The sequence below is a fragment of the Lynx rufus genome, unplaced genomic scaffold, assembly GCF_022079265.1.
Source record: "Lynx rufus isolate CCGP_SWC_20201006 ecotype Redwood Valley unplaced genomic scaffold, mLynRuf1.p SCAF_3, whole genome shotgun sequence".
Lineage (NCBI taxonomy): Eukaryota > Metazoa > Chordata > Mammalia > Carnivora > Felidae > Lynx > Lynx rufus.
This window is the reverse complement of record NW_025814845.1, coordinates 196,289,839-196,317,475: the sequence shown is the minus strand read 5'-3', so window position 1 is coordinate 196,317,475 and position 27,637 is coordinate 196,289,839. Positions and strand designations below refer to the sequence as shown.

Sequence of the window (27,637 nt, the reverse complement as noted above, 5' to 3'; positions counted from 1 at the left end):
CGGAATCCCGCCCCCTGGGGGGGACTATGGCAACCGGAGGCCAATCAGGCGGCGTGTTGTTGCCGCGGAGCCCCGCCCCCAATAGGGGTACTGGGTGACGGGCGAGGGTCATGGGGTGTAAACGCTTCTGAGCTGCTGAACCTCGGAGGGCCGCCGCATCCCCTTGCCCCGCGGCGGCCATCAGCGCGCGCGGCCCCCGCACTCGGCCGCTCACCCACCGTCCCGCGGCGGCGCGGCCCATGCGGCTGGGGGCGGAGGCCGGCGCGGGCGCGGGCGCGGGCTGGGCGTCTCAGGTGCGGCCGGCGGCCGGGAGAGGTGAGGGGGCGGCGGCGGGGCCCGCCCCGGCCCGGTGATTGGCCGCTGGCCGAGGGCAGCTGGGCGGCCTGGAGGCGCCCCGGGCGGGGAGCAGCCGGCGAAGCCTTCGGCGCGCGGAGCCGGGAAGATGCTGCTGTCCCTGGTGCTCCACATGTACTCGATGCGCTGCGTGCTGCCGGCCGCGGTGCTCCTGGGCACGGCCCCCACCTACGTGCTGGCCTGGGGGGCCTGGCGGCTGCTCTCCGCCTTCCTGCCCTCCCACTTCTACCAGGCGGTGGACGATCGGCTCTACTGCGTCTATCAGAGCATGGTGCTCTTCTTCTTCGAGAACTACACCGGCGTGCAGGTGAGGCTCTGCCCGCGCTCGGCGCCCGTCGGCCGCACCTGCCTCCTCCCGCCTCTCCACCTGGGTTCTCGGCTTGGAACCTTCCAACCGGCGCCCCGCCCCCCACCCGGGGGACTTTAGGATCGTTCGGGTCTGCCCGGCAGATCCGGCGCCAGAAACACGTGCCGTCACCTCGTCCTCCCACCGCGAGGGGAGTCTCACGGTCTTATGTAGGCTTTGGCCCCATGCTTCTTTGCAGATACCCCAAGATCACTAGGATCTTGGAGTGATTGTAGTTCTGTTGTTCGCAGGCTACAAGTGGCACCCCCAGGTTTTGTAACTGTCTGTCTCGGGGCTTCGCGGAGTCGGTGCAGATGGACGTTTAAGTAGGGCAAGCAGTTGACAGTTTTTGGCGTTTGGTCTAAGAAGGTTGGTAATGTTTGAGGTCAAAAGTGCGCTGTGAAAAGCCGGAGACATTGTGTTGAAACGGATTGGTGTTACTATCTGGACAGCAAGTACAACTTTTTTTTTTCTTTTTTTGCGTTCTTCCAGTGTGAATGAAAGCTGGACGAGGAAATTAATAATTTGTTACTGTAGAAGCCCTACGGTACTTAAAATTCTGGCCAACTTACACTAGGTTTAAATGTGCGGCTCATTTTTTTCTCTGATAACTTCGCTTCTGTTACTTGGTGGAGATTGGATCTTTAGATTAAAATTTGTGGGGGGGAAATGGATAAGACCCTCTTTGGTTTTATTTCAAGCCTCTTTTACAAAAATAACATCTGCGAGTTTTCCTTTTATTTCCCAGTTGGGACAAAAGAGCTTGATTCTTGGTTATGCCTTATGTCCATCCCGTTCTTCCTCTCCACCCCTCCCTCCCGTGGTCAGGCTTGGGGTGGAGGGAATGCCCTGGTATGGTTTTGTCTTTTATGCCGGTTCCCCACCCTCCCCCCCAGAGCAGCTGTTTTCACCCCGTTGTCGACCAGCTCCTGTTTTCAGTTTGCAGTTGCACTGCTGTGGATCCCTGATGACTGGGAGTTTGCCCCAGTTGGAGGTTGTTTGGGGGAAGGGAAGTAGGAGAAGCCAGGGCCTACATTTAAACCAGTCTCTGTAAGTGCTTCCTAGGAGAGAAAGATCGCTCTTCCAGATCATGGCTTCCTCTTCCGTGACTTTTAAAGTGGGCTTCATTTAACATTTTCAGGAGTTCGGGTCAGTCATTAACCCCCTGTGCTCCTACTTCGCCACATTGGTTTAAACGGGTGGCTTCATCATGATTAAATCTTTAACTTCACATCCCTTGACAGCCGGCCTGGGCTAGGACGAAGACAGAACCTAGGACAAAGTGCCTTACCTTTTAGAAAAATGGTGCTTCCTGTGGTGGATTATTGTGATTTTGTTCAGAGAATAGAGCATGCAGTGCAATGTGTAATATACCAGTGACATACTACGTGCTTAGCAAGTTTCCCATTTTATTTTTTTATTTTTTATTTTTTAATGTTTATTTATTTTTGAGACAGAGAGAGACAGAGCATGAACGGGGGAGGGTCAGAGAGAGGGAGACACAGAATCGGAAACAGGCTCCAGGCTCTGAGCCGTCAGCCCAGAGCCCGACGCGGGGCTCGAACTCACGGACCGCGAGATCGTGACCTGAGCCGAAGTCCGCCGCTCAAACCGACTGAGCCACCCAGGCGCCCCAAGTTTCCCATTTTAAAAATGGTTGCAAAATTTCAGAGTTCCTAAATTGTGTGGCTCACCTCATACCTTGTTCAGTGTGGGCTTCCAGTTTAAGGGTTTTTTTTTTTTTTTAATGTTTATTTATTTAGAGAGAGACAGAAAGAGAGATGACGAGTGGGGGAGGGGGGAGAGAATCCCGAGCGGGCTCCACGCTGTCAGCACAGAGCCGGACTCGGGCTCAAACTCACCAACCACCATGAGATCATGACCTGAGCTGAAACCAAGATTCAAATATTTAACCGACTGAGCCACCCAGGCACCCCTGGCAATCAGCAGTTTGATCTCTGTATTTATGGGTCTGTTTCTTTTGTGTTTTGTTTTTTAGATGACACATGTAAAGTGAAGCCATTTGGCATTTGTTTTTCTTTATGTGATTTATTTCATTTTGTGTAAAACCCTTTGCATCTATCCATGTTGTCCCAAATGCCAAGATCATTCCTTTTTATGGCTGAGTAATACTCCAGTGTGTATGTGTGTGTGGCACATCTTTACACATTTGTGTATGAATGCTTCCTTATCTTGGCTGTTATAAACAAAGCTAGAATAAACATCAGGGTGCATATCGTGTCTTTGTGATTAGTGTTTTCGTTTTCTTTGGGTAAATACCCAGTAGCGGAATGACTGGATCAGATCGTATTTGTGTTTTTAACTTTTGGAGGAATCCCCACGGTGGCTGCACCACTTTGCATTCCCACCAACAGTGTGTGAGGGTTCCCTTTTCTCCACATCCTCGCCAAAACTTTTTATTGTCTTTTTGATACTAGCCATTCTGACAGGTGTAATGTGATATCTCATTATGTTTTGATTCTCATTTGCATGTTAATTAGCGGTGTTGAGCATAAATTAGAATGTTTTTAAATGGCACTTTAATGCTTTTTATTCTGGATTTAAAAAAGAAATGGTTCATGGTAGCGTAACAATAGTTTTTTATGCATAGGAGTTTTAGGCTGAAGGAACAGAAGTCCATGAAATTCATGATTTGTGCTTGGCAGGTAAACCTATTTCAGCAGGTATACTTGAACGTTCCATTGGATTCTAGGTAAATGTCTGTTCTTCCTATTTCTACTACTTTCTTTTCATATGCATTTTTTTTTTTTAATTTCTTTTTTGACAGAGGGAGTGCATGAGCAGGGGAGGGGGCAGAGGGGGAGAAGGAGAATCTTGCGGAGGCTCTACGCTCAGTGCAGAGCCTGACACCGGGGCTTGGTCCCATGACCCTGGGATCATATCTGAGCCAAAATCAGGAGTTGGACGCTCAACTGACTGAGCCACCCAGACACCCCTCCCATGTGGTTTTGACACAGGAGAACATTTCAATCACTGTTGCTAAAGTTACTGTTTATAACTATTTATCCTTTTAGGTTCTCCTAGAATCTTTTTAGTACTGAGATTCAACTGGGTACCTTCACCATTTACTTTGCAATAAGCAGTAGGGTTTTTAAAGTTTCAGGGCACCTGGGTGACTCAGTTGGTTAAACATCTTGACTTCAGCTCAGGTCATGATCTCACAATCCGTGGGTTTGAGCTCTGTGTCAGGGTCTGTGCTGACAACTCAGAGCCTGGAGCCTGCTTCAGATTCTGTCTCTCTGTGTCTCTGTCTGTGTCCCTGCCCTGCTCTCTCTCTCTGTCTCTCTCTCTGTAAAAAATAAACATTAAAAAAAATTTAAAGAAAGGATTTTAAAAGTTTCGTATATCTCCCAATTTGAGACTCACTGAAAATCAATACACACTTCTTTATCATTTTGAGGGGCACCGATTCAAATAATTATATTTCTTTTCTGTTGCTGCCATAACAAATGACCTCAAATTTAGTGGCTTAAAACAAGAGAAATTTAATCTCACAGTTCTAGAGGCCAAGTGTCTGAAATCGGAGAGTTTGCTGGTTTACACTCCCTCCTGAAGCTCTGTGGCAGCGTCATTTCTTTGGCTGTTCCAGATTCGGTGGCTGTTGGCATTCCTTGACTTGTGGCCATGTAAGTCCACAGTCTGCCTCCTCTTCTGTCTCAAATGTCCCTCTGCCTTCGCTTCTAAGGACACTCGTCATGGGTTTAGGGCCCACGCAGATAATCCAGGATGAGCCCCTCAGCTCAGATCCATTGACTTAATCGCAAATGCAAAGACCGTTTTCCTGAGTAAGGTCACGCTCACAGGTTACAGGCGTAAGACACGGACAGTCTTTTGTGGGGTCAGCATTCAGCCCGCTAAGTAACTCAATTCTGCTTATTCTTAGAGCTGGAGTTCGAGAGAAACTTGGGAAGCTAAAGAGAAAGTGGGGAATACTGGCAGAGGCAGTGGTGAGGACTCAGGAGTTGGAAGGTGATGTGATTACTGTAGTCTGGAGTTTCTGTCCTAGGGTGCTGTCCTGAATGTTGAGATTCCTGCGTAAACAGTAATTGTGATAGTTACGGCAGATGATGAAAAATGCAAACATGTTGTTTTGGAAGCTGTTAAAAGTTCATGTACTTTTTTTCTAAATGTCAGAATTCTCTTGTCATTGTTTTCAAAAACAATTCTACTCATTCCCCTCCTTCCAGTGGAATGCACTAAACACTGATCATTGATATTGGCAGGACGAAAATATCTAGAGATACAATACACGTCTCCTAAATCAACATTAATGAACAGTTGAGTCAAATTTTTTTTCCTGCTTAAATCATTTTGTACCACTCAGAATTTACTTTAAAATGGTTTACATTAATAGCGCTATCTTCTAATTTGCTCTTCCTCAAATGCTAACGTGATCTATTGTAACAACAAAATGTGGACTTTGAGATACGAAAAATTTAGTTTTTCAACTGACCTACTTCAAGTACAAAATAGTCCAAAAAACACTGGAAAGAAGATAGAGCCTTTATGCCTAAGATTTTGATGTTTTTTTTAAATGTGCTCAGTTAGAATACTCTTAAATAAATCTCTGATAATGCATACCTTTAATGAAAACATTATTTTGAGTTCCTCAGCAACAACCAAAGCTTTCCTATTCTAGGTATGGTCTCTAAGACCATTTATAACTGGTTCTCTCTGTAGCTAATCTATTAGAATGAAACATGTTTATTTAGAACAAGAGAAGGGCCTTTATGAGTCGGCCTCCTTTTTATTGCATCTAGATGCTGTCTGCATTTCTGCTAAAACATTGCCCAGAGATGTCTTGAATGTCAGTCGTCCTAAAGAGGATATAAATATTTTGTATCCTTGATTTCCTTTTTCTCTATTTATTCATCATCCACGTGAAGACCTTAAAAGACCTTAGATTACTTCCTTCAGTGTAGCGGGTGTAAGGGAGCTGGCCAGATGGGCTTGTGCTTAGGCATTTGCTTGTTCAAGAATGACACCGGCCTTTCAGAGAGGAAATTAAACATTGCCCAAATCAAATATGATGTTAGTCTAACACATTTGAAGTCTGGCTAGGGAATAGACTTCTAAGAAAATCTTAGAGAAATGTAATTAGAGCCGTGCTTTTATACTTTCTATAAATAAAGCCCCCCCATTGAGCAAACAAGTTATTTTAGGTTGCATTGGTGTAAGATTTCTTTTAATGTCTTTTTTCTATTTTAAATCACAGATACAATAAAATACTGAAACACTGATACAATAGTTTGAGAAAGTTAAAATTCCCTCCACCCACACACACCTTTCCCAAGTATGCAACAATTTGGTGTGTAACTTTAGATTTCTTCTCATTAAATAAATGTACATTGTGGGAAGACTCCCCCAATGAATTAACCTTTTGGATGTTTTTGTTTGTTTTGTTTTGTAGTGTTTACTTATTTTAGAGACAGAAAGAGAAGGCAGGGGAGGAGCAGAGAGGGAGACCCAGCATCTGAAGCAGACTCTGCACTGTCAGCACAGAGCCCCACACCGAGCTCGAACTGACAAACCGTGAGATCATGATCTGACCCAAAGTTGGGCGCTTAATGACTGAGCCACCCAGGCACCCTTGGATAGGTTTTGTAGTAGTGCTGTATATGCCTGTGACTCCTGGGGACACCTCTGTGCTGTTACGATGAGGAAAAGTATGAATCTAAAGATCCAGTTTACTTTCCCTCTTTTGTGAATTTGTCTGAATTTGTGGAGCTGAATGAACTGAGAGCTGACTCTTCCTAAATGAAATCACAAGTTTAGTTTTACTTTGATATTTTCTCTTTTTTTTATTTAAATTTTTTTTTAATGTTCATTTTTGAGAGAGAGCGTGAGGAGGGGAGGAGCAGAGAGAGAGGGAGACACAGAATCCAAAACAGGCTCCAGGCTCTGAGTGGTCAGCATAGAGCCCCACGCGGGGCTCGAACCCACGACCCGCAAGACCATGACCTAAGCTGAAGTCGGATACTTAATCAACTGAGCCACCCAGGCGCCCCGATATTTTCTCATTTTATTATGGTTTCTTAAACACAGGTTTAATACAACCCCAAACTAAGTAGTAACTTCTAAGGAGTCCCCAGAAACTATCCTTCCTTCCTTCCTTCCTTCCTTCCTTCCTTCCTTCCTTCCTTCCTTCCCTCATACATACAGTACTGGAGTATGCACCCTGTTCCAATCCTGTGCTGGGTGCTAAGGGGTAGGTGGGCAAACCGGAGACAAGATCCCTCCCCTCATGGAGCTCACCCTCTGGTGGGACACAAGCAGTAGCAACAGAATTACAACGTACTGTGCTGTATGAGATTGAGACTAGTGGGTGGAGGGCAGGGGGCTGGGGAAGTTTGCCCAAGCAAGTGACATTTGCATGGAGCTCTGACAAAGGGCTGGTGTGGGAGGGTTTGTAGTAATCCCGGTGAGAGATGGTGGTCAGAGTAATGGGCAGAGTGGACATGGAAAGAATGGAAAGAACCCTGGATCCATTTTCAAGGTAGCTGGGCCTTGTGACTGGAGGTGAAGGAGAAAGGAGAGGAAGAGGTTCCTAACAAACTTGGCATTTCGTGAGTGCTGTGTGCCAGGTGTTGTACTGCCATCGGCCTGTCACCCTTACAAGGTAGGCGCCTTCTTCCCCCTTTACCCTGGGGAACAGAGGCACAAAGAGTTCACATGTGTGGTAGCTGGGCAGGATTCCGTATATGGCGCTCCGGCTTCAGGACCCATTTTCTGAAGATACTTTGCCAGGTGATGTTGTTATGTTGCTTGGAACGAGATCCCAGTCTCGATTTATTCATGCCAGGAAAAGCGTGCACGAACAATCCCAGTAGAGGCTGATCCTGAGATGGGAGTGTTCTTGTTTGTCAGCTTGGTGACACGAAGGTGAGACACCTGCCTGGATTATTCAGGAAGGCTGTGTCACTTATCCTGAACTGCTTTGAATCCTATTTCAAACAGGAGTTAAGTATCACGGCATGCTTAGGAGAAAGAGGCCCTCGATTGATAACTGAACGAAAATGAAGATTCCTAAGGGTGGCCTTCAAAGCCGTCTAAATTCTGCCCTGGCCAGTTTTTCCTTTCACTGGTTTCACTGTAGGCCAACCACTGCTTCCTCCCCAGGCCCCAGAGGCCCCTGTGTTTTCAGCCACGTGCCTTTGGACCACTCTTCTGTAGCTACTTTCTTCCAACTCAGGCCCCAGCTCTTCCTCACCCCCTCTTGGTGTCAGGATCACATACGTGATATTAACATAACATTAGCATATTTTAACGTCTGTATTGCCCTTTCCACAAGGTTGTAACCTTTTGGAGATGGCAATAAAGGGGAGAATAGTTTGACTTGATTTTTGCCTTTAACCAAAGGGCGGAAGTACTTGGGATGCTGGTCTGGTTGGGTTTCTGTGGAAGTGCGGATCCACTGTTAATGGGGATGGATTTTTAAAGGACCTTACTGGTTGACAGGTTTTGATTTAACAGGGACAGCAGGTCTAGTGAGTCTGATTGTATTCTTAAGTAGGTAAAGGGGAAAGACAAAAGAACAGTACCCTCAGAGGTACCACTGAGAAAGAGTAACGTCAGACACTTTGTAAAAGAGGGAGTTCTAAGGGCGCCCAGGTGGCTCAGTCGGTTGAGTGTCGGACTCTTGGTTTTGGTTCAGGTCATGATCTCATGGTTCCCGGGATCGAGGAAGTCTGCCTTGTCGCTGACAGCACGGAGCCTGCTTGGGATTCTCTCCCTCTCTCTGCCCCACCCTCCCTCCCTCTGTCTCTCTCTCACAAAAGAAAGAAAGAAACATAAAAAATAAATAAAAGCGGGCCTTCTGGAACAGTCAGCAACATAGAAAAACCTTTACTGACTTGTCAGTAAACACCTGTACTTTTTGCTGCTTTTGAACCTATGCGGTTCTCTAAGGTTTGTTCTCTTTCTCTGTGGGAACCAGCGATGCGCTTGGGTGTCTTAGAGGGTGTTGTAAGTGGTATCTTAAGACAGCCTTACTCTGCCTGGTCTCCGGGTGGGAATTTCAAGAGCACAAAGAAATGAGGGGGTTGACACCTGGAAAGGAGCATCACCTTAACTGCTAACCACATGCCAGGCTCTCAGGTTTTAGATTAAGAAAGTCGTCTCTACTCTCCAGTGACACACAATTCGGCAGTGTAGGAGGAAGTCACTTTAAAAAAGTGCATATGAGATAAGTTATTTATAAAGGAAAGAAGTGAATAAAGAGCTGAGGAAATTGAGGAGTCATGCGTGTGAATCCCAGCACTTGCTTCGCTGTAGGGAGCATCGTGCATAAGCAGGTGGTTCCGGAAGTTGGATCCTGCAGAATGGATGCCAGCGCTTAGCGGCTCACAGATTGCTGTGCTCCCATCCTTAACTTGTATTTCTGGAGGAAAAACATTTTTTTAACTTATTATTTGAGAGAGAGAGAGAGAGAGAGCGAGCAAGCGAGCACACACACAGGAGGGGCAGAGAGGGAGAGCGAGAATCCCAAGCAGGTGCTGAGCTGTCAGCCCAGAGCCCGATGCAGGGCTCTGTCCCACCACGGTGGTATCATGACCAGAGTGGAAACCAGGAGTCCCACACTTAACCCACTGAGCCACCCAGGTGCTGAGGAAAATTTTTTATGTCTTATTTTTTTCTCATGAGTATCTTATCTCCTTAGAATTCAGATTGAAAAAATCACATAAGCTCCTAGTATTTGGAATTTTTGCAGAGAATAGTTTTGTGCCTGTCAAAACAGTTTTGGATCTTGGTGTGAGAAACGGGAGCGTGAGTCCTTGTTCTCTGCCACCGTGTGTGTCGACTTGAGTAAGTCAGTGTCTCAACTCCATATTCTCATCCTTAAGTGGACTACTTCCTGTCATTTTATTTTCAAGAGTAAATGAGATAATATGTGAAACTGCCCTCAATGAGGGGTGCATTGTAGATGCTCAGAAAAACACACCCTAGAGAGTAAGGACAATACCAAGAGATTTACATGAGGAATGTACAAGAAAGCTTTGTGATTCGTAAGGTTCCATTTTAAATGTTGCTCCATCATTATTTTCACATACTGGTTTTTAGACAAATGGCTATGTGTATAATTTGATCTTGGTTCTGAGGGGCATCAGACTTCCTGTTCAGTGAAGTGTTGTTTCAGATTGAGCAGAAAAAGACCAGTGTTTTTGTTTGCACTACAGTAAAAATCTTGTACTGGTTAACCGGTAGTATATTCCATTGGCATAAAAAAAAATACTGTTGAAAATTCATTTTAAATGATTATAAACAGTGTAGATTATACATGTAATCTTATTAGAACACATTCTTTATACACATTTCTGTGTAATCAGAGACTTTTTTTGTCTTATTCATCACTTAACACAGTTTTGAATAAAAAACTTCACTATTGGACAGTGGTAAGAACAACAGTTAGCTTTTGGAGGGATAATTACTATATTCAAAGCATGGCACGACTAGTGTCGTAAATTTCACCACAACTGCATGAGGAGTGGTTGCTGTTATTACAATCATTTTACTTGTGAAGAAATAGATGAGAGAGGTAAGGTACTTTTACTCAAGTTCACATAGTAAGGTGATAGACTAGGACTCAAATCGAAGTCATTTTTTTTTTTCTTAATGTTTATTTTTGAGAGTGCTGGTGGGGGAGGGAGGAGTGCAGAGAGAGGAGGGGACAGAGGATCCCCAGTGGGCTACACGCTGTGGGGTTCGCACTCCGGAACCATGAGATCGTGACCTGAGCCTGGAGTGGAGTCCGATGCCCAGCCGACTGAGCCCCCGGTGCCCTTCACATCCGAGTCTTAATTCAAGTCAAATACTTTAGCCTGGGCTCTTAGTGACTGTTACGTTGCACTGCAGAGGAGGAAAAAGCTCTTCCTCCGCTTTCTTAGGTTTATAGCTGAGGTCTGCGCATCAAACTGATAAAAGCCAGATTAACGGGCGAAAAGACATTTTCTGATGTTAATGTTTTTACACGCATTGGTGCCTCACAGAAAAGAAGTGGAGACCAAAAGAACTGAATGGACTCGGCTTAGGGGTTTATATGTCATGTTAACAAAGGGCAGGAACTTGTGGAAACATGGCTAGATAGAACAAGGGCTTCGGACCCTTTTTGGGCTGGTAAAGTGTGGGAAGGTCCCTGAGGAATGTGCGCCAGAAAAGGGTGGTTTAGTGAGCTGTGCTCTGCAGACTCATCGGCTGCCTCTGGTCTTCCTGGCACTTTAGAAGGGAACACCTTTAGGAAGGGGTATTAACGTCACCTGGACAAACGGAAGTTTATGCCTCAGGCAGGCAGAAGGGGCGTCTGCTGTTCCTTGCTTGCCTTCAGCTCAAAGTAATGCCGTGCCAAAGGGGCATATTTGGGGGTAGCATGCTCCGACCCCCCTCAACAGACTCTATACTTAAGGCCAGTGAGAAAGTTAAAAAGTTCACTTTGCTTGCTGAAAAAAAATGGGTATTATTGGGATAAATGAAGAATCTTGTTTGTTTGTTTGTTTTCCCACAAAGAAAGAATGCTGTACATCCGTGTCCTGGTGGTGTCATCAGTTGGGTATTCTACTGTCTACTGTGTTAAACGTGATTGCTTTCGATTCCATTTCACTACCTCTTTTCAGGATACAGAGAGTCTTCAGGTTGTTTACATATCATGGAGAAGAGTAAACAATGTAAAGATGATGGTGAGGGAAAGAAGTCCAGCTCAGTCCATGCCTTCTTCTGATAGCCCTTTGGGCAGGTTTGCGTGACTAAAGCAGAATAGTCACCAGAGTGTTGCCATGAAGATAATTATTCATGGAGCATTTTTATTGTCCCCTTCTAATAAAATGAAAAGGAAAAAGGACTCTAGATGAGCTTTTAAGAAATGGGTGAGCCTAAAATCGAACAATTATGATGAATCTAAAATTAAAGAGTTAGGAATAACAAAAAAGCCGTATGTTTTTCATCTGCCTGATTTTGAAGGAACAAATTACCTGCGAAAAAACCTGATTAATGTGATTCGAAATACGTGTACTGGAAGATTCCCAGAACGGATGCCTTAAAAAGTCACTGGTGCACTTAAAGCATTTTACTTTGTTTATTCCAAAACCTCTTACTGCTGAAAATGAGATGCAGCTTTATCTACTTGTGAAAAATAAAAGTGCAGCTTAATGATTCAGTAAACTTGTGCTCAAAACCACCTGAGTGCTAAGCCCTGGGGTAGAAAAATGAAGAAGACCCTGCCACGGAAGAGCTTATGAGCTCTAAGGGGTAGGATACGCACAGACGCACACAGCGCGTGGATGCTCCCATAGGAGTGTGAACAGGGTTCGTCCTGGTGCAAAAGGGAGTGTGATTAATCCTGGGCTCTGGGTTGGAATGAGAGGGCGCAGGTGGGCTTGTAAGGTCGTCAATAGAGTTGTCGGGGAGGAAGAACTTCCTCTGCCCTGTGGTCCTTCCAGCTGGACTTAGACTCAAGTTGCCATGAGACAGATGAACAGGAGAAAATCAAATTTAATAGGCATATGTATGGGACGCCACACAGGCGGATTGCGAAGATAGTGAGGCCCTGTGATGCTTACAGGAGCCGAGGACAAGGGAAGGGTCTGCAGATCCAAAGTGGAGAAGGCCTTTAGCAGGAAGCTAAAGGAGATGATTTGAAAAACAAAGACTGCTCTATTATGCAAATAAGTTTCTTAGGTAAAGAGGAGTCTCTGTTAATTGCTCTCTTCCTCGTACAGGCTCCCCTTTTCAATGCAAATTTAGGCAGTTGAGAGGAGGGGAGAGGGAGAGGCAAGAAGGTATCTTTTCCTGCATCTGCTGGGTTTTGATTACTTTGAACTTGAAATAATCTTTTTGCCAAAGTGGACTATCTTGGGGCAGCCTGCCCTTTTGTGTTTATATTTATGTGTATGGGTATGTTGTAAATTCTTAGAAACCTTTTTTTTTACATTTAGCGAACACTACACCTGTCTGTCTCGTTGTATACTTAGTAAGGTAGTAATCGCTGTTAAGTATTTTGAGATTCTGCATTCTTAAAAAATGAAAATTTTTTCTTCCTCTCCATGTTAGTAAATTGAAAAACGAACTTTCCATCTAATGAAAGAAATCTGACAATTTCAAATTAGAACAAAAAGTTTTTTCTTTGAAATCTGGTAAATCAAGTGAAGGACCTTAAAACTTCATATATATGATACCTAACATTGTAATTCTGTGTTCCTTTCTTTGGTTAGTCAACATTTTTTCAAAGTACTTAAGAATGATATGCAACTATTACAATAAGATTTGCAGTTCATAATTTTATTTACTTTGCTTTTAGATATTTTCAAGTTTTAATTAGGAAGACTATTCTTTTCTAACTTATTTCTGTTGAATTTACAGTGGCAAATGAAAAAACTTAAATAGGCAATCATCCAAATGCCTACTTTAAGATATTAAATTATGTTTTGTGAAAGGCTTACCCTCTTTTGTACCATCCTGCATTTCATTTGGAAATAGCTTTTATTTCATATCAAACAGTATTGATATCGTATCAATTAATATCATATCAGTTTGATATTCATATAAAACAGTAATCTTTAAAAGTATGATTGATGTATTATGTATTTTCCCTTAAGTGGCTATGAATTCGTTGTTGTGGTTTTTTCCCCCCTTCTGAGTGGTGTAGCCGTAGAACTACATTTTCTCTATCTGTTTTGCCCAATTAAATTCATTGCTTATCTGGGGCGCTTGGGTGGCTCAGTTAGTTGAGCGTCCGACTTTGGCTCAGGTCACGATCTCACGGCCCGTGAGTTCGAGCCCCGCGTTGGGCTCTGTGCTGACAGCTCAAAGCTTGGAGCCTGCTTCATGTTCTGGGTCTCCCTCTCTCTCTCAAAAATAAATAAACATTAAAAAAAGTTTTAAAAAATTCATTGCTTAAATGAATTAAATTTAAAAAATTTAAATTTAAATTTAAATTAAAAAAATTCATTTAAAAAATTCCTAGCTACTGTAGAGGCCACTTTTAGGCAGCAGGCTTGAGCAATGGAAACTCAAGGCAAAAGGGCCCAGAGCGACCACCAAGCTGAACGCCAAGAGGCTCATTAAGTGACCCACCAGGAATGGCCATAGGCACTAACTAACCAACGGGCTACTGACAGCCAGGCACAGCTACCAAAAACGGGAAAATTCCATACGTTCCCATCCTTCGTCACTCCACCCTGTAACTAAAGCCCCTCACCATCACCTCCTGGAAGAGTGTCTCCTCTGCTGTCCCGCCTGCTGCTTTCTGCAGTGTATTCAGTAAACTTCCATCTCCCTTGCTCTGCCTGGGGTGAATCCTTTCACTGCCTGCGCCACTGGCCCCCATCTAATCAGCACACACCAGAATTACCACAGTCAATCTAAAATAACACCTTTTCATAACTTGTCTGTTATCTGCCCTTCAGAGGCTACAGCCTAGCAGTCTGTTACCCAAGCCCAGAGCAGGATAGGAAAAGGAGGGTCTCTTCTTGTGTGGTTCAAGTGCTGACTTCAGCTTGAGGGCAGGCAGGTCTCCAAAGAGTAGTAACCTTTAAATGTGAGTGTGTCATCCAAGGAACTTAAGCCAAAAAACAGTCGCATCGCTGCAGTACCATAAACCCAGTGCATTGTAGCCAATGGACTCGAAGCAGTTCTGGCTTTTTGGTGAGAGAATGGGGATTGCTCACAAACAAGAACTCCCTATTAACCCTGTGTAGATCAAACTATTGGTTTAGGGTTTTGTTTTGTTTTGTTGGCATTGATTTACTTTATTAATAAAAATTTAAGCAAGTATCTAAACAATTATGTATTATAAATTACATGTATAGCACTGAATAGTTTTCTGAGGAAGATAATAGAGATCTCAGTCTGAGTTCCTGACGTCCAGACCTCTATGCCCTCTATTTCCATTTTTCTACAGAGATGCTGGGTTAATGTCATTTTCTTTCTTCTGTTGTTAAGATAATAATGAAGAGTGTTGCCACCAGTATATCTGTGTGGATATCTAAAAAGCCTTGGTTGATTCATAATCTTGCATAATCCATGATCACAAGGTACAGAAACAAAAATGCCCTGAGTAAAAAAATACCACTGTTAGCAGTCCTTTACTTTAAAGTCTTTAAAAATATACTTTTAACTTCTTTAAATAATTTATTATGAAACATTTACATTTAAGACATGCAGACCTACAGAAAAACTTCTATAACGAACACCTGTGTTCCCACCATCCGGTTTAAGAAATAAAACATGACTTCTAAGAGTTGAAGCCACTGTGTACCCTCCCATGTTGAAGCCTCCCCCCTTTCCTGGAAGTCACCTGTATCCTGAACTTTCTTGTTCTTTTGTTTTATTTCTTATTTTTTAATTTTCTTAACTAAGTTCCATGTCCATCATGGGGCTTGAATTCGTGACTCTGAGATCAAGAGTCACATGTTCCACCGCCTGAGCCAGCCAGGCACCCCAGCGAGCTTTCTCTGTTCTTCACAGAGCTACCGAGAGTCCTAATCATGAACCGTGTTTCCCTGTTACTCACAAAATCACATTTTAGTCTTGAGTGCGGTATTCAGAAGACTTTCCCCTTCTGATTCGGGTCTCTGTGGGGTCTCTCTGCTCCAGCTCACCAGCCCTGCAGGTAGCTTGGTCTGACTGCGATACCGCTAAGATGCCTCAACAGGTCTCAGACACTACCGATTCCATTTCTTCGTCCGCCTTTTCATGAACGTCCTTCCTTCGTCTCATTTGCTGAAATCACACCTAATGGATGCTCCCTCTGCTCCACAGTTGACAGTTCTTTAATATAAAATGTGCCATATTTTCATCAAGTTTGCATTACGTCTCATTACAGTTGTATGTATCCATGGCTGTCTCGGTACACGGTAGGCTTTTTGAAGGGAGGCGTATCTTACAAAAAGGGTTCCGGAGATTGTAAGCGGTCAGTAAATGCTTCTGCTTTTCTCATGAGGATGTTGATCATTCTGTTCCACTCTATGACCTGCTCTGCACTAACTATGATAAACCTGTGCCACTTATGGTCTCTGATGCTTCTGAGAGAAATCTAATCTTTGTTCATCCTGGATGGAGATACTCATGACGTTGCCGATTCTTTGACCTGTTTTGTTACAGTGGTGTATGTTTTGAGATGTTAAAGTAACGTTTCTTTCTGTTTTATCTTTCAGATATTGCTATATGGAGATTTGCCAAAAAATAAAGAAAACATAATATATTTAGCAAATCATCAAAGCACAGGTTTGTATTTCATTTGCATGAAATGTAGGTTTTCTACAGAAAGTAGATGAGCCTTCAAAGTGATGTTTTTATTCCTTTAAATGAATTTTTGTTGCTGTTAAAACATGAGTTTTCAATGCAGACATTATATCATGATCTTACATTTTTATGATTTTACTTTTTTGGAAAGTCAGGAATATGAAAACTGAATTTTCCTAAACTTACCCTTCTCCCTTGAATGGGTGTAAATAAGCCATTTTCTTTCATTTATTCTGCCTCTTTGAATAGTTCTTTAAATAATTTATGCCTTCTTTTTGTAAGTTATGTTTCTGGAAGTAAAATTGGGTCAAAGAGTATACACATCTTACATATTTGACTGTTAACTTGCAGAAAGGTTGTGCTAGTAAGTGACTACTCCTTCCCTAAAGACAGTACTGTATTAATTTCTAATATCTGCAGTTCCTTTTGCCTCATCAAATGTTTTGCTTTAATTATAGCTTGTTATTCTGTCTGAAGAAACACAGAAGACTCTGGTCTTCGATTATAGTGCAGTGTATACTTTAAGGCACTTTAAAAAAAACTTATTATTTTGAAATAATTATAGGTTCTCAAGAACTTGTGAAAATAGTATATGGAGTCCATGACCTCTTAATCAATTTCCCCAGGGATGGTGTGTTATGTAGCTGTTGTACACTATCAAAACCCAAGAAACTGGCCCTGGTTCAGGTACTTTTTAGTTCAACAAATAATTCAGTCCAGAGAAAATCCCACTTCTTTTTATCAAAGCTGTAACTGCTTCTGATGCGCACTCGCCAAAGTCCATTTTTATTACTTTAAAAAGTGTAGTACCCAGGAGTTCAAAGCCACACCAGCCTGATGGACGATTGTACCGTAATGGAAAATCACTTCAGCCTTGGCTGTTTATCTTCCTCCTGTCAACGGTGTACCTTCACGATTATGATTTGGTTGCTTTTATCACTGCCTGTGCCCTAGGTAAGGTAGAGGAAGGAGGCAGAGGTTGAAATGCATTTTTCTCAGTTTTGCTCATTGGTGATTATGCTCTGCTTTATGGGACCAGAGTTGATTTTATGGGACAAGGGTTGATAGGAGTTTTGAGGCAAGATGACAAACAGGCCTGCTTCTAACGCTGGCCTGTAGGGCAGGCCAGGGATTTCAGTGTTTCTCCGGTCGTGCCGGGCTTCCCTACCACCAACGTCCTGCTCCTGCTGTCTGCTGCCGATGACGCATTTCTCCCGGGCTTCCAATCTCTGAATGTGAAGGACTCAGGGGTCCAGGGTAGGGAGCGGCTCATGCTAGCCCAGATTTCCTTTGCATTGACCCACTCGTTAATTTCATTAAAGTTTTTTTTTTGGCCTAAGAGGATTCTGTTTTCAGATTCCTTGTTCAGGTTCCCTGCCCGCCCCCCGTTTTCCAGGTTTCGGTGGGGAAATAGTTGATGAATGGCACTGTGGAGCTAGCGTGAACACATTCCTGGAGGCGGTGGGACAAATAGTAACAATAAGATAAGAACCGCTACTGTCATGCCAGTGTGGGTGCTTCCTACGCGCTGGCCTTTATATACGTTACTTCAGAGGGAGGACTTTTGGAAGAGAGCGGTTTTGTTTTGTTTCCTGCTTGTGTTTGGAGCTAGAAAGCAATATGGGAAGTATGAGCTCCACAGTCAGCCCACAACTGGCCTGAAGAAAGGTCTCACTTCCCAGGTTGGAGAGCCATGCCCTCGTCCCCTTAACCTGACCCCCGAGGGCCTCAGACTTCCTGGTAGTGGGTCCTATACCAGTCAGCCTTCAGGATTGGAGAAAGGCGCTTTTCTGAATGCCTGTTTAAAAACCCACAGCTTGGGAACGTAACTAGATAGTGATTTTAAATTACGTTAGAATTGCCGGTTTTAGTCAGAATATGAAGGAATATGCCCAGAAAAATGAGCACATACAAATTTGTGTGTAGTTCCCGGTTCCAGAGGCCCCCAAGGCATGTTCACGGGTCATTGGCCGGTGGTGTCTGGGTGCCCTTTTTAAAACCCCTCTGAGATTATTAACCGCAAATGAGTATCTAAAAACATAATTAACAGAAAGAATATTTCTGTGTTCACCTTAGACTTTCTAGAGCACCATCTACAAGGCCTGCCAGAATCCAAGTCTCTTCTCGGCCTGACCTTCCAGACAACTGACATTTTAATTAGTTTCTCTTCTCTGTTGTTTTCACTTGATGTGTCCTTAGTCTCTTGTAACTTCTCTGCAGTGAGGATATAGGGGCCATTCTTCCTTCCGCTCAGCCTGTTTAAAGATCTGCTTTTGACACTTTGCCTCAATCTCATGAAATGCACCCTTTTCTTGGTTTAAATGACATTTGTCTTGACTGACCGCATATGTGGTGAGTAGATGATCATAAAAAGACACGGGCTTTGCAGTCAGACCCTCGTTCATAAGCTGTTCCGCAACAGGCTGTGTGACAGTGGGCAGATTACTTAGCTTCTCAGCCTTCCCTGTAGGCAGTGAGTGATGTCTACTGCTCAGGGTTTGGGGGCAATTTCCATAGGCTAGCTCCTGGTTTCTCAGCCCGCCTGGCTTACTGGGGACATTTCGCGGGTGGTGGGGGGGTGGTGGTGATGATGATGATGATGATGATGGTGGTGGTGGCGGCGGCGGCGGCTGAGGAGCAGTGCAGTGCTAAATACACCCTACGGAAGTGCGTCCTGCCTGGTGTGTCTGACTTTGGGCCTCTTGTTACATAATAACGTAGGTGAGAAAAGCCTGGCTTTTCTTGCTATCCCTCCGCACTGCCCTCTCTTTTAACAAGTTGATGGGAATGATGATACTGCCTTGGCTGGATCGCTGTTGAGGAATTCTTATGTAGCCACATTTCTTGATCTCTTCATTAGCGTATTCTTGCCGGAAAATAAATGGTGAATAGTTACTGTAAAGGTACCTATTACCATCTCTGCTTTCAGTAACTTCGCTGTAGTCTAGAAACCCTATCAGAAACCTAGTTGAGAACAGTCAGGAGAAGTAAAGGTCATCGAGTAGCAAAAATTGATGGCACAAAGTGTGTGTGTTTTGACTACTAAAGCTTTTCCACTAAAATTTGCAAAAGTTTAAAGTCCTAGCCTAGGAGAGTTAATACCCTCATGACGGATTTCACACTTCGTCTTCGGAGTCCTCGGGAGACGCTTTCTTGGCCCTGTATACCATGCTTATTTCAATATAAAAATGTGTCACGAAAACGCCTCCAAACTTTAAAAAGAAATTGTTCCAGGAAAAGATACCCTGTCTTGTTTTTAGCCTTTGATTTAGAATCCCAAATATATCCCAGGATGTATTACAGCCTTGGAACCATGCATTTAGTTCTCAGAATTTATTTACATTAGGTACCATTATAACAAGCTGGTTCATTTGGTTTCCGGGACATAATCAGAAAGAGAGGTGTTTATCAGTATTGTTTAGGTGATTTTAATTGGAAGGAAGGGGGTTGGCCGTTGGCCTCCATAGGAAGTTACGTGCTGGAGAGTAAGGTGGTAGTTGATGGTTCTTTAGCATAGGGACGTCCAGCCGACGTGGCTCCTACGGTCCCTGCTCGGAGGGGAGCGTCTGCATCACTCTGCCCAAGGAGAGCCTTAAATAGAATTCATGCGTGTAATTTTAACTCATATCCTTGAGAAAGAACTTGTGAATGAGAAAAAAGATTAAAAAGAGATTTATAATGATGGAATGTTTTTCCACAAGAATAATTTTTGGAGTTCCAGTGGCTAAGTCTTCAGGGTATTCTCCCTGGTATGATGTGTTGCCCAAAGGATTCGCACAGCCATGACTCTGCGAAGGGCGCTCCTTTTTGGTTTAAACTAACACTAGCTCCTTTAATTCCCAGGCCTTTATTTGCCCCAGATTTTAACGTTTTTTCTCTAATTCAGTCCTTTTGTTCCGGCTTATCAGGCCCTGGATACGCCTGTGGTAGTAGGACTGTATATTTTTCAGAGATTCTTACCGATTTGTTTTTCCACGTAGCCCATTCTCTGCTTCAGTTTTCATTCTTCTTGAAGAGATGGGGTAGTTCGTAGCCCTTGGATTTCCAAGCAGAATCTCTGGGCTTCGAGACTTCCTACTGTTTGCCCCCTTCGTGTCATTTCCTCTGACTCTTTGCACCGTGTCCTCAGTTTACCACCTTCTGCACACGCTTGCCCGGTTCCGATTCTTTGCTTCGGCCAGGGCTGGTCCTTCTACTGGGAATTTCTTCTCTCTTCCTAGAAGTTGTGTTATTATTAACACACTCATGTCTTCTTATTTTTATTTTTGTGACCCCTTAGTAGTAAGTTACCTGTGTAATGACACTCACTAGCAGCCTGGGTCCGTGTCCTGTGGTTCTGTAAGGACCACTCACCTGCCCGGCACAGCCGTGAACTTCAAGCGGGTGTTCATTCTGACATTATAGCCTAGGATCGTGTCCCGAAATTCTTCAGTCAGGACACAGTGTCCTTGCCTTTTGTCGTGCATGTTAGTACATACACAATATTTAGTTGCACCTCACCGTTTCACTGAACCACTTTTTGCTGATAATTTCGTCCTGTTTTTTAGACTAAGAATTAGAGGAGCTTTATTCCTTGTTCATGCCACTTTTGTGTCACTCGTAGTGGTTTGTGACTTTTTTGCATTTTATCTGTGAAATAAAAAGCCTTTCAAGTAATGCGGGGAAAAAAAAACACCAACAAAAAAAAAATTAAAAAGTGGAATTTGTAATTTTTTAAAAGTCTGCATTTGTTACAAAGTAACTTTAAAATTCTAATCATACTTTCCGAGTACATTCCTAGTATAATCTTGGGAAGAGGCTTTTTCGGTCTCTGTGAAGGGAATACTGGAGTTTACATGTGGATCGTTCACGCATTCATCTGTGTCTTTGCAGTGGACTGGATTATTGCGGATATTTTGGCCATCAGACAGAATGCTCTTGGACATGTACGTTATGTGCTGAAAGATGGGTTAAAGTGGCTTCCACTGTATGGGTGTTATTTTTCTCAGGTAACTTTTTCCATACTTTTTCATATATCTGTACCTTATAAAAATTTTAGATTTAGAAAGCTAACATGCACTTAAAAAAAATGTATAGGTTGTTTTGTTTATTTTTTAGGTTCAATAGCTTACTCCAAATGGAAGTCATTTCATTTGGCATTTTTAATGGTGGGTGTCTATATACATATCTGATCACCTAGGTGGGTACATAGCATAAATACAAATGTACAAAAATCAAACAACTAGGAAAAATTAAAGGCATAGAATTTGAAGGACGATTACCTTAAGAAGCTAATAGTAAAAATTAATCGTGATCAGTAACACACTAAAAAACAGAGCTGTATATGCGAAGTGCTTAGCATGAGTGTCAGACACATGATTAATATTTAATAAATGAAATTTTCCAAAATGCCTTTTATTTACTTTTCAAGCCATAAATTTGGTCAAGCCACTTGTCTGCTCAAAAATGTGTGTTTCTCAGCTGCATTAGGTCCTAGTTGCTATGCAGGCATTCACGGTCCACTGTGATCTATCTCCCTGGAACCCACTTTCCTTTTTCGAGCCTGAATTGGTTTCTCCCTCCCTATCCTTCTTCAGGCTGTCCCTTCAGTTCAAGGTAATAGGCTCTCCTCTGCCTCCAAGGCCCAGTTTAGATGCTATTACGAAACCTTTCCTGCGCCTGGAAGTTTTCCTCCTCCCTGCTTTTATCTTAGGCTCTTTATTATTACACTCCTCAGATTCTCCCGTTATCATTCTTGCATATGTATTTTACTGCACCAATAATTTTTTAAGTTCCTTAAGGAAATATACCTGTTTTTCACTTTTGTAGCTTCCATATACCTGGGAAAGAACCCAGATGTTTTTGAAATAAAATAGACTGTAATAAGCAAGTTAAACAACAGGAGAGAAATAGTATGTAAAGAATAGACATAAGGTCTCTCCCAACTCGGAGAAATTTTACTCGCGGTCTATGTATCCCGTGGCTTTTAATTCCAACGAGTTGGTGAAGAAGGAGTTTCTTCTTCGCAGTCCTCTCTGGGTGAATAATGACATGCATTGTGTAGAGCACGTGGAGTTCTTCCTGTGCACCCAGGCAAGCCAGTTTCTCTCTGGAGGGAACCACAAGCAAGCTGGAAGGCCACTCCACCTCCCCCCATCTTGAGATCACCCCCTCCTTGCTTCTTTCTGTGTGTTTCCTCTTATTTTTGCTTAAGACAAAGTCAGATTCAGCCAGCTGGTTTATTTTACAGACGTGTTCGAATTAGCACAAGCAGGTACAGATAATATGGTGACCTGATGCAAAGTTTTGATGAAGTACACTCATGAAGTTTATTTTTTTTTTTTAAGTTTTTTTTTTCAACGTTTATTTATTTTTGGGACAGAGAGAGACAGAGCATGAATGGGGGAGGGGCAGAGAGAGAGGGAGACACAGAATCGGAAACAGGCTCCAGGCTCCGAGCCATCAGCCCAGAGCCCGACGCGGGGCTCGAACTCACGGACCGCGAGATTGTGACCTGGCTGAAGTCGGACGCTTAACCGACTGCGCCACCCAGGCGCCCCAACACTCACGAAGTTTAAATAAGGATGCCTTCATGTGCATGAAAGTGCTTGTGTCAGTCAGCCAGGGCTGCCCTGACAAAGTACCACAGACTGTCTCAAATGACAGACATTTATCGCCCCAGAGTTCGAGAGGCTGGGGGTTACAGATGCATGTGTCATCAGGATCACTTTTTCCTCCGTGTCTCTTCTTTGCTTGCAGTTGGCTGCTCTGTGTCCTCCCTGTGCACGTACCTGTTGGTGTCCTAATCTCTCCCTATAAGCCACAGCCCTACTGGATTGGGGCCTACCCTTAGGACCTCATTTAACCTTCTTAAATGCCCCATCTCCATAGACCATCACTTTGGGGGTTAGGCTTCAGCATACAAGTTTTGGAGGAACACAATTTACATTCATAACAGTGTTACATAAACATCTGTAGCTGGGTCGGTTTTAAAAATCCCTAAAGATCCGGGTGCCTGGGTGGCTCAGTCGACTTTGGCTCAGGTCATGATCTTGTGGTTTGCTCGTTTGAGCCCCGCATCAGGCTCTATGCTGGCAGCTCAGAGCCTGGAGCCTGCTTCAGATTCTGTGTCTCCCTCTCTCTCTGCCCCTCCCCTGCTCATGCTCTGTCTTTCTCTCTCTCTGTCTCTCTCTCTCTCTCTCTCTCTCTGTCTCTCAAAGATAAATGAACATTTATTAAAAAATCCCTAAAGATCATGAGTATTGACATTTTATGGACACTTTGAGTGATTCTGCGTCATTGGAAAAATTGAAAGCTAAGAATTATGTTACTGATCGAGTTTTTTATTTTAAAAATATATTTTTGAGAAAGAAAGTATTTTTGTTTTAACTGTTAACAAAACTATATTCCTGTATTTTCTGGGACTATGTAGCACACAGTTTTTATTTCAATTATGTTGAAACCTAGGGGCAATTTCAGCTAAATGTTCGTTAGATGGTAATATTTCAGTGTATTAGGAACAGTTCAATTCCTAGGATGTAATTTTATTCTTTACTTTTGGGGAGTCAAGTTACCTTTTGGATGGCTGGCCGCTGGATATTTTAATAGTAAATACCCCCGTTTTTTTCCACGTGGCAGCATGGAGGGATCTACGTAAAGCGCAGTGCCAAGTTTAACGAAACGGAGATGAGAAAGAAGCTGCGGAGGTACATGAACGCAGAGACTCCAGTAAGATTATACTCGTTTCTCTTTTCCTTTTCAAGTCCAGTGTTTAATTTAAGAACTAAATTACAAGTTAAGAATTGTTTAGTCCGCAGGTCATAAACCACTGAGCTTTGTTTAGGCAATAAGAAGCCTCGGGATACAGGTGAGATCTTGGCAGGCCGAGGCGAAGAGGCGGCAGACGAGTCCGTGCTTGCGGGAGGCCGTGGGTCCCGGCCCGGAGGCGCGGCAGGAAGCCCGGGCCGCACGCGGGACCTTGCCCTTGGGCTGCTCACTCCTCCTCGTCAGTATCGCCTGTGGTCGCGGAGGAAGCAGCTTTCCTGTGCGTGTGCGTAAACAGTGATTGCTTGTGCATAGTGAGTTATTTGAAAAGTCAAAAGGGTGTGAAGAGCTGCAGGTGAAGAATCATTCAGTGTAAATGCAATTTGGGAAACCTTTGCTCCCTAAAAAAGGAATCTCCATATTCTCCTCGAAGAATGCTACTTGCGGCCCGGTGACACCTTGACCTGTAGTCCCCAGCGCTTGGGAGCCTAGCACGTGTCCCCCGTCAGGTCTCGTGTTCTCTCCGCCTTCCTTCCTCGGCAGGGCTCGTGGGTGGCAGGCCAGAGCTCGTATTTAAAGACGAGTTTCCACAGTCAGCTGACGGAGGCCCTGACATTCACAGTTTTTGCCCGTAGACATGTCTGGTTGTTTCGACCGTGTATCCCGGTTCGTCCTCTCTGAACTGGCATTTGTGGCTGGGGGACTGTCACTAATTTTGGAACATTACGGGCTCTTAGTTCATTAAATGTTACTCCTGCCCTGTTCTTTCTTCTCCAGTTACATCTGCTTTGGGCCCTCTGTTCCACAGTCCTTGCATGCTGTGTGTTTGTTTGTTGTCTGTTTTTCTTCACACTCTTTTTCCCTGTTGTGTTCCAGCTTAGGTCATCTCTGTTGACCTGTTGTCATGTTCATGGACTGTCCCCTTGGCTTGGCCCCGTCTGCTGATGAGCCAGTGCAAGGCATTCTTCACGTCTGTTCCTGCTTCTCATTCCCAGTGTTTCCCTTTGCTGCTGTGTCACCATGTCTGGGTCCGTGCTAAAGTATCCATCTGACCATGAGGCTCGCCCACCCCATCTACTGGGCCCTTGGTCGTGTCGTTAGTAGTTACTTTAAATCCCCCTTCTGGTAATTACAGCATCTCGACTCTCCCTGAATCTGAAATTTTTGATTGCTCGGTTTCTTCAGACTGTGCATTACCTTGCCTTTGCTTTTTTATACCTTCTGCGATTTTGTGGAAAGTTGGGCCTCTTGAGTAGGACAGTCAAGATAGAAGTAGTTTTGGTACCCGAGAATGGGTACACTTTTCTTTTTTGCTAGGACTTCATGGAGGGCTGGAGTCCATTTAGGCAGTTTTCCTGGATTTGGGTTTTACTGTTGCAGTAATGTTTTTCACAGACTTCAATTACTGTAGCATTCGTTACTCTGTGTTTAGGGTGGGAGGTGTTTTGCTGAAGATTTTTCCTTCGCTTTTTTGCACTACACGTAGAGTTGGTGTCCTTTCTGCATCTGCCCCAACAGAAATCTTCCTAGTTTGGCAGGTGTGGAGGGTGAGGCGGAGAGGGCAGAGAGAGGGTCTTAGGGGTGGAGCCTTCTCCGATCCTGCCTTGCTCCCAGCTCTAAGTCTGTGCCCAGGATGGGTTCCTGCCCCATCCTCTGTGGAGAGTTTTTCCTTTCTGTTCATTTCCCCCAGCTGCAGGGGATTTTCAGCACTTTGAGAATTTAAGAATGTCGTCCCATGGGAGAGAGAGAGGCTAGGGCTCCGTGCTGGGTGCCGGGCTGTGTGCTTCCTGAGCCCCAGCTGCTGCTTCGGGTCCCCTCAAGCCTGCCTCATCATCTTCATTCAGGGTGATGTTGCCAGATGTTGCCCTGACCCAGGTTTTCTTTCTCTTTCTTTTCTTTTTTGGGGTGTGTGTGTGTGTGTGTGTGTGTGTGTACAGTGTGGTCTGTGGAGTAGACCTTGTGAGTTGTGGTAAATCCTCCTGTGTCTGCAGCCCCCAGGGGTTCTTCTGGAGAACTAGCTCACATTCAGCCTTTTGCAATTTGTTAGAATGTTAACCGAATCTTTTTATTGGCATCCGTTGGCATTTGCCCAAGTCAACGAGCGCACGATCTCATCTCTCTTTCGAATTGCTGCTTCCCTTAGATCTCCAGGGGGGGTTAGTCGCTGTGCAACCTCAACTCTCCGGAGGGTTCACTTTGCAGATTGTCCAGTGTTTTGTTGTTCTCCTTTTAATAGTCTTTGTCCTAAGCCTCCTCTTTTTTGTTAATGTGTTCTAAAACTTGGAGTAATCTTAGATTTACAGAAGTGTTGCATAGATAGTACAGAGTTCCCATTTATTCTTGGCCCAGTTTTAATGTTAACGTTTAATATTAAAATCTTTCCTAACCATGGTACATTTGTCAAAACTAAGAAACATTGGTGTCATCCTGTTAATGGAACTATTCAGTTTCTCCAGTCTTTCCACTGGTTAGTCCTTTCTTTTGTTCCAAGATGAGTCCACTGTACCCCAGATCCGTTTAACACCTATGCTTTAAGTTGACTGTACTTTTCATGGCGTGCTGTACTATGCAGTTACTATCAAATCTGCCATTTTTGTTCTAATCGTCAAACTTTGTTTCTTTAAATGTTGAAGGCATCATTTAAGAGATGTATTGAGTAAATATGTGTTTAGTGATCTCAGTATGTGAAGCCTTGTTATTTTCTCCCAGTTCCTGCTCATGGTACTTTCTTTCCCTGTGTGCTTGGTTATCTTTATTTGCTGCTGATTGTATTTGGAAAATTATTTGTGGAAGTCAGCTCAAAGCTTAGAAAGCGCCTTCCTCCAGAGAATATTTGCATTTGTTTCAGCTGGCCCCCTTAAGGCTTCTCTAGTCTGAGCCCATCCAAATTAGATTGCAAACTTGAGGTTAACTGGACCAAGATTGCAAATCCACGTGAGACTGATTTTGATGTCTGGTTTATTTTTGCCCTGAGAGTGTAGCCTCTGATGTTCCCTTCACTTCTTTTCCCTCTTAATAGAAGGTCCGTGGGCTTTGATTTTTATTCCCCTCACTTTTCAGTCTGTTAAAGCAAAAGTTGTGTGGTATGCTTACTTCTGCTTTACTGTGTTTGTGTTAATTTTGGTCTTATTATCTTGTCAGCTCTTTGATAGTTTTAAAATGATGTTACATCCAGCTTTTTAAATTTTCAGTGGGAAGTCCTGTTCACATAACCTAGTTTTTTACTTTGGGAACCTGTCTGTTTTTCAAGGGCAAAAGACTAGCTTTTTGATGTTCATGCAACAGTGTTGAACAATAGACTGGCAGTGCCATGAGTGGTTGTCGCTTTGAGGCCACTATGGTCTAAGGTGTGGATTCTTAGAATCTGTACAATTGCGTCAGCTTTTCATATTTAAGGACCGTGAAACAGACTTTCTTTGTTATTTAATCTGTTGTTTCTGGAAGTTAATCAAGTAACTGACATGGTAGAATGTATGAAATAAGTCCACTTTCATAGGGCTAAATATCCTCATAGGAATCTATTTCCCAATTAAATCAGCTTTTATCATTCAGTATTAGTATTATTTGAGAGACTGCAGAATTTTGTCTGCAAAAAATATATCTGCATTATAAATTACTAAGAAATATATCTACTCAGTAATTACAGCTGGGACAATATTTTCATATGGTACTTACCAGTTGTGGGTGCAAATGAAACATTTGTAAAAATCGCTACTTCATCTCTAGAAGTCATAGAGTCAACATTTGAGCTAGTACAATTCATGGCACGAATGTTAGAGTCTTACACTTTATTGTTGTTTTTCAAATTTAAAAATTTTTTAAATTTATTTAGAGAGACAGCGCAATGGGGGAGGGGCAGAGACAGAGGGAGAGAGAGAATCCCAAGCAGGCTCCACACTGTCAGCGCAGAGCCTGACACAGGGCTTGAACCCACAAACTGTG

The 27,637-nt window shown here is 43.6% G+C and overlaps 1 protein-coding gene across 3 annotated transcripts in view; it reads left to right on the top strand.

Annotated features, from left to right (window-relative positions):
• The first annotated feature begins 302 nt into the window (after window positions 1–302).
• Window positions 303–27,637, top strand: part of AGPAT5 (1-acylglycerol-3-phosphate O-acyltransferase 5) — a 68,796-nt gene continuing 41,461 nt past the window's right edge. For 2 of the 3 annotated variants that reach the window (XM_047090804.1, XM_047090806.1), the window contains exons 1-4: window positions 303–661; window positions 15,865–15,934; window positions 20,825–20,940; window positions 23,570–23,659. In XM_047090804.1, the coding sequence (XP_046946760.1) occupies window positions 443–661; window positions 15,865–15,934; window positions 20,825–20,940; window positions 23,570–23,659 (495 nt within the window). In that variant the 5' untranslated portion in view covers window positions 303–442. The remainder of the gene's footprint in view (window positions 662–15,864; window positions 15,935–20,824; window positions 20,941–23,569; window positions 23,660–27,637) is intronic. The other variant, XM_047090805.1, reaches the window with a different exon arrangement.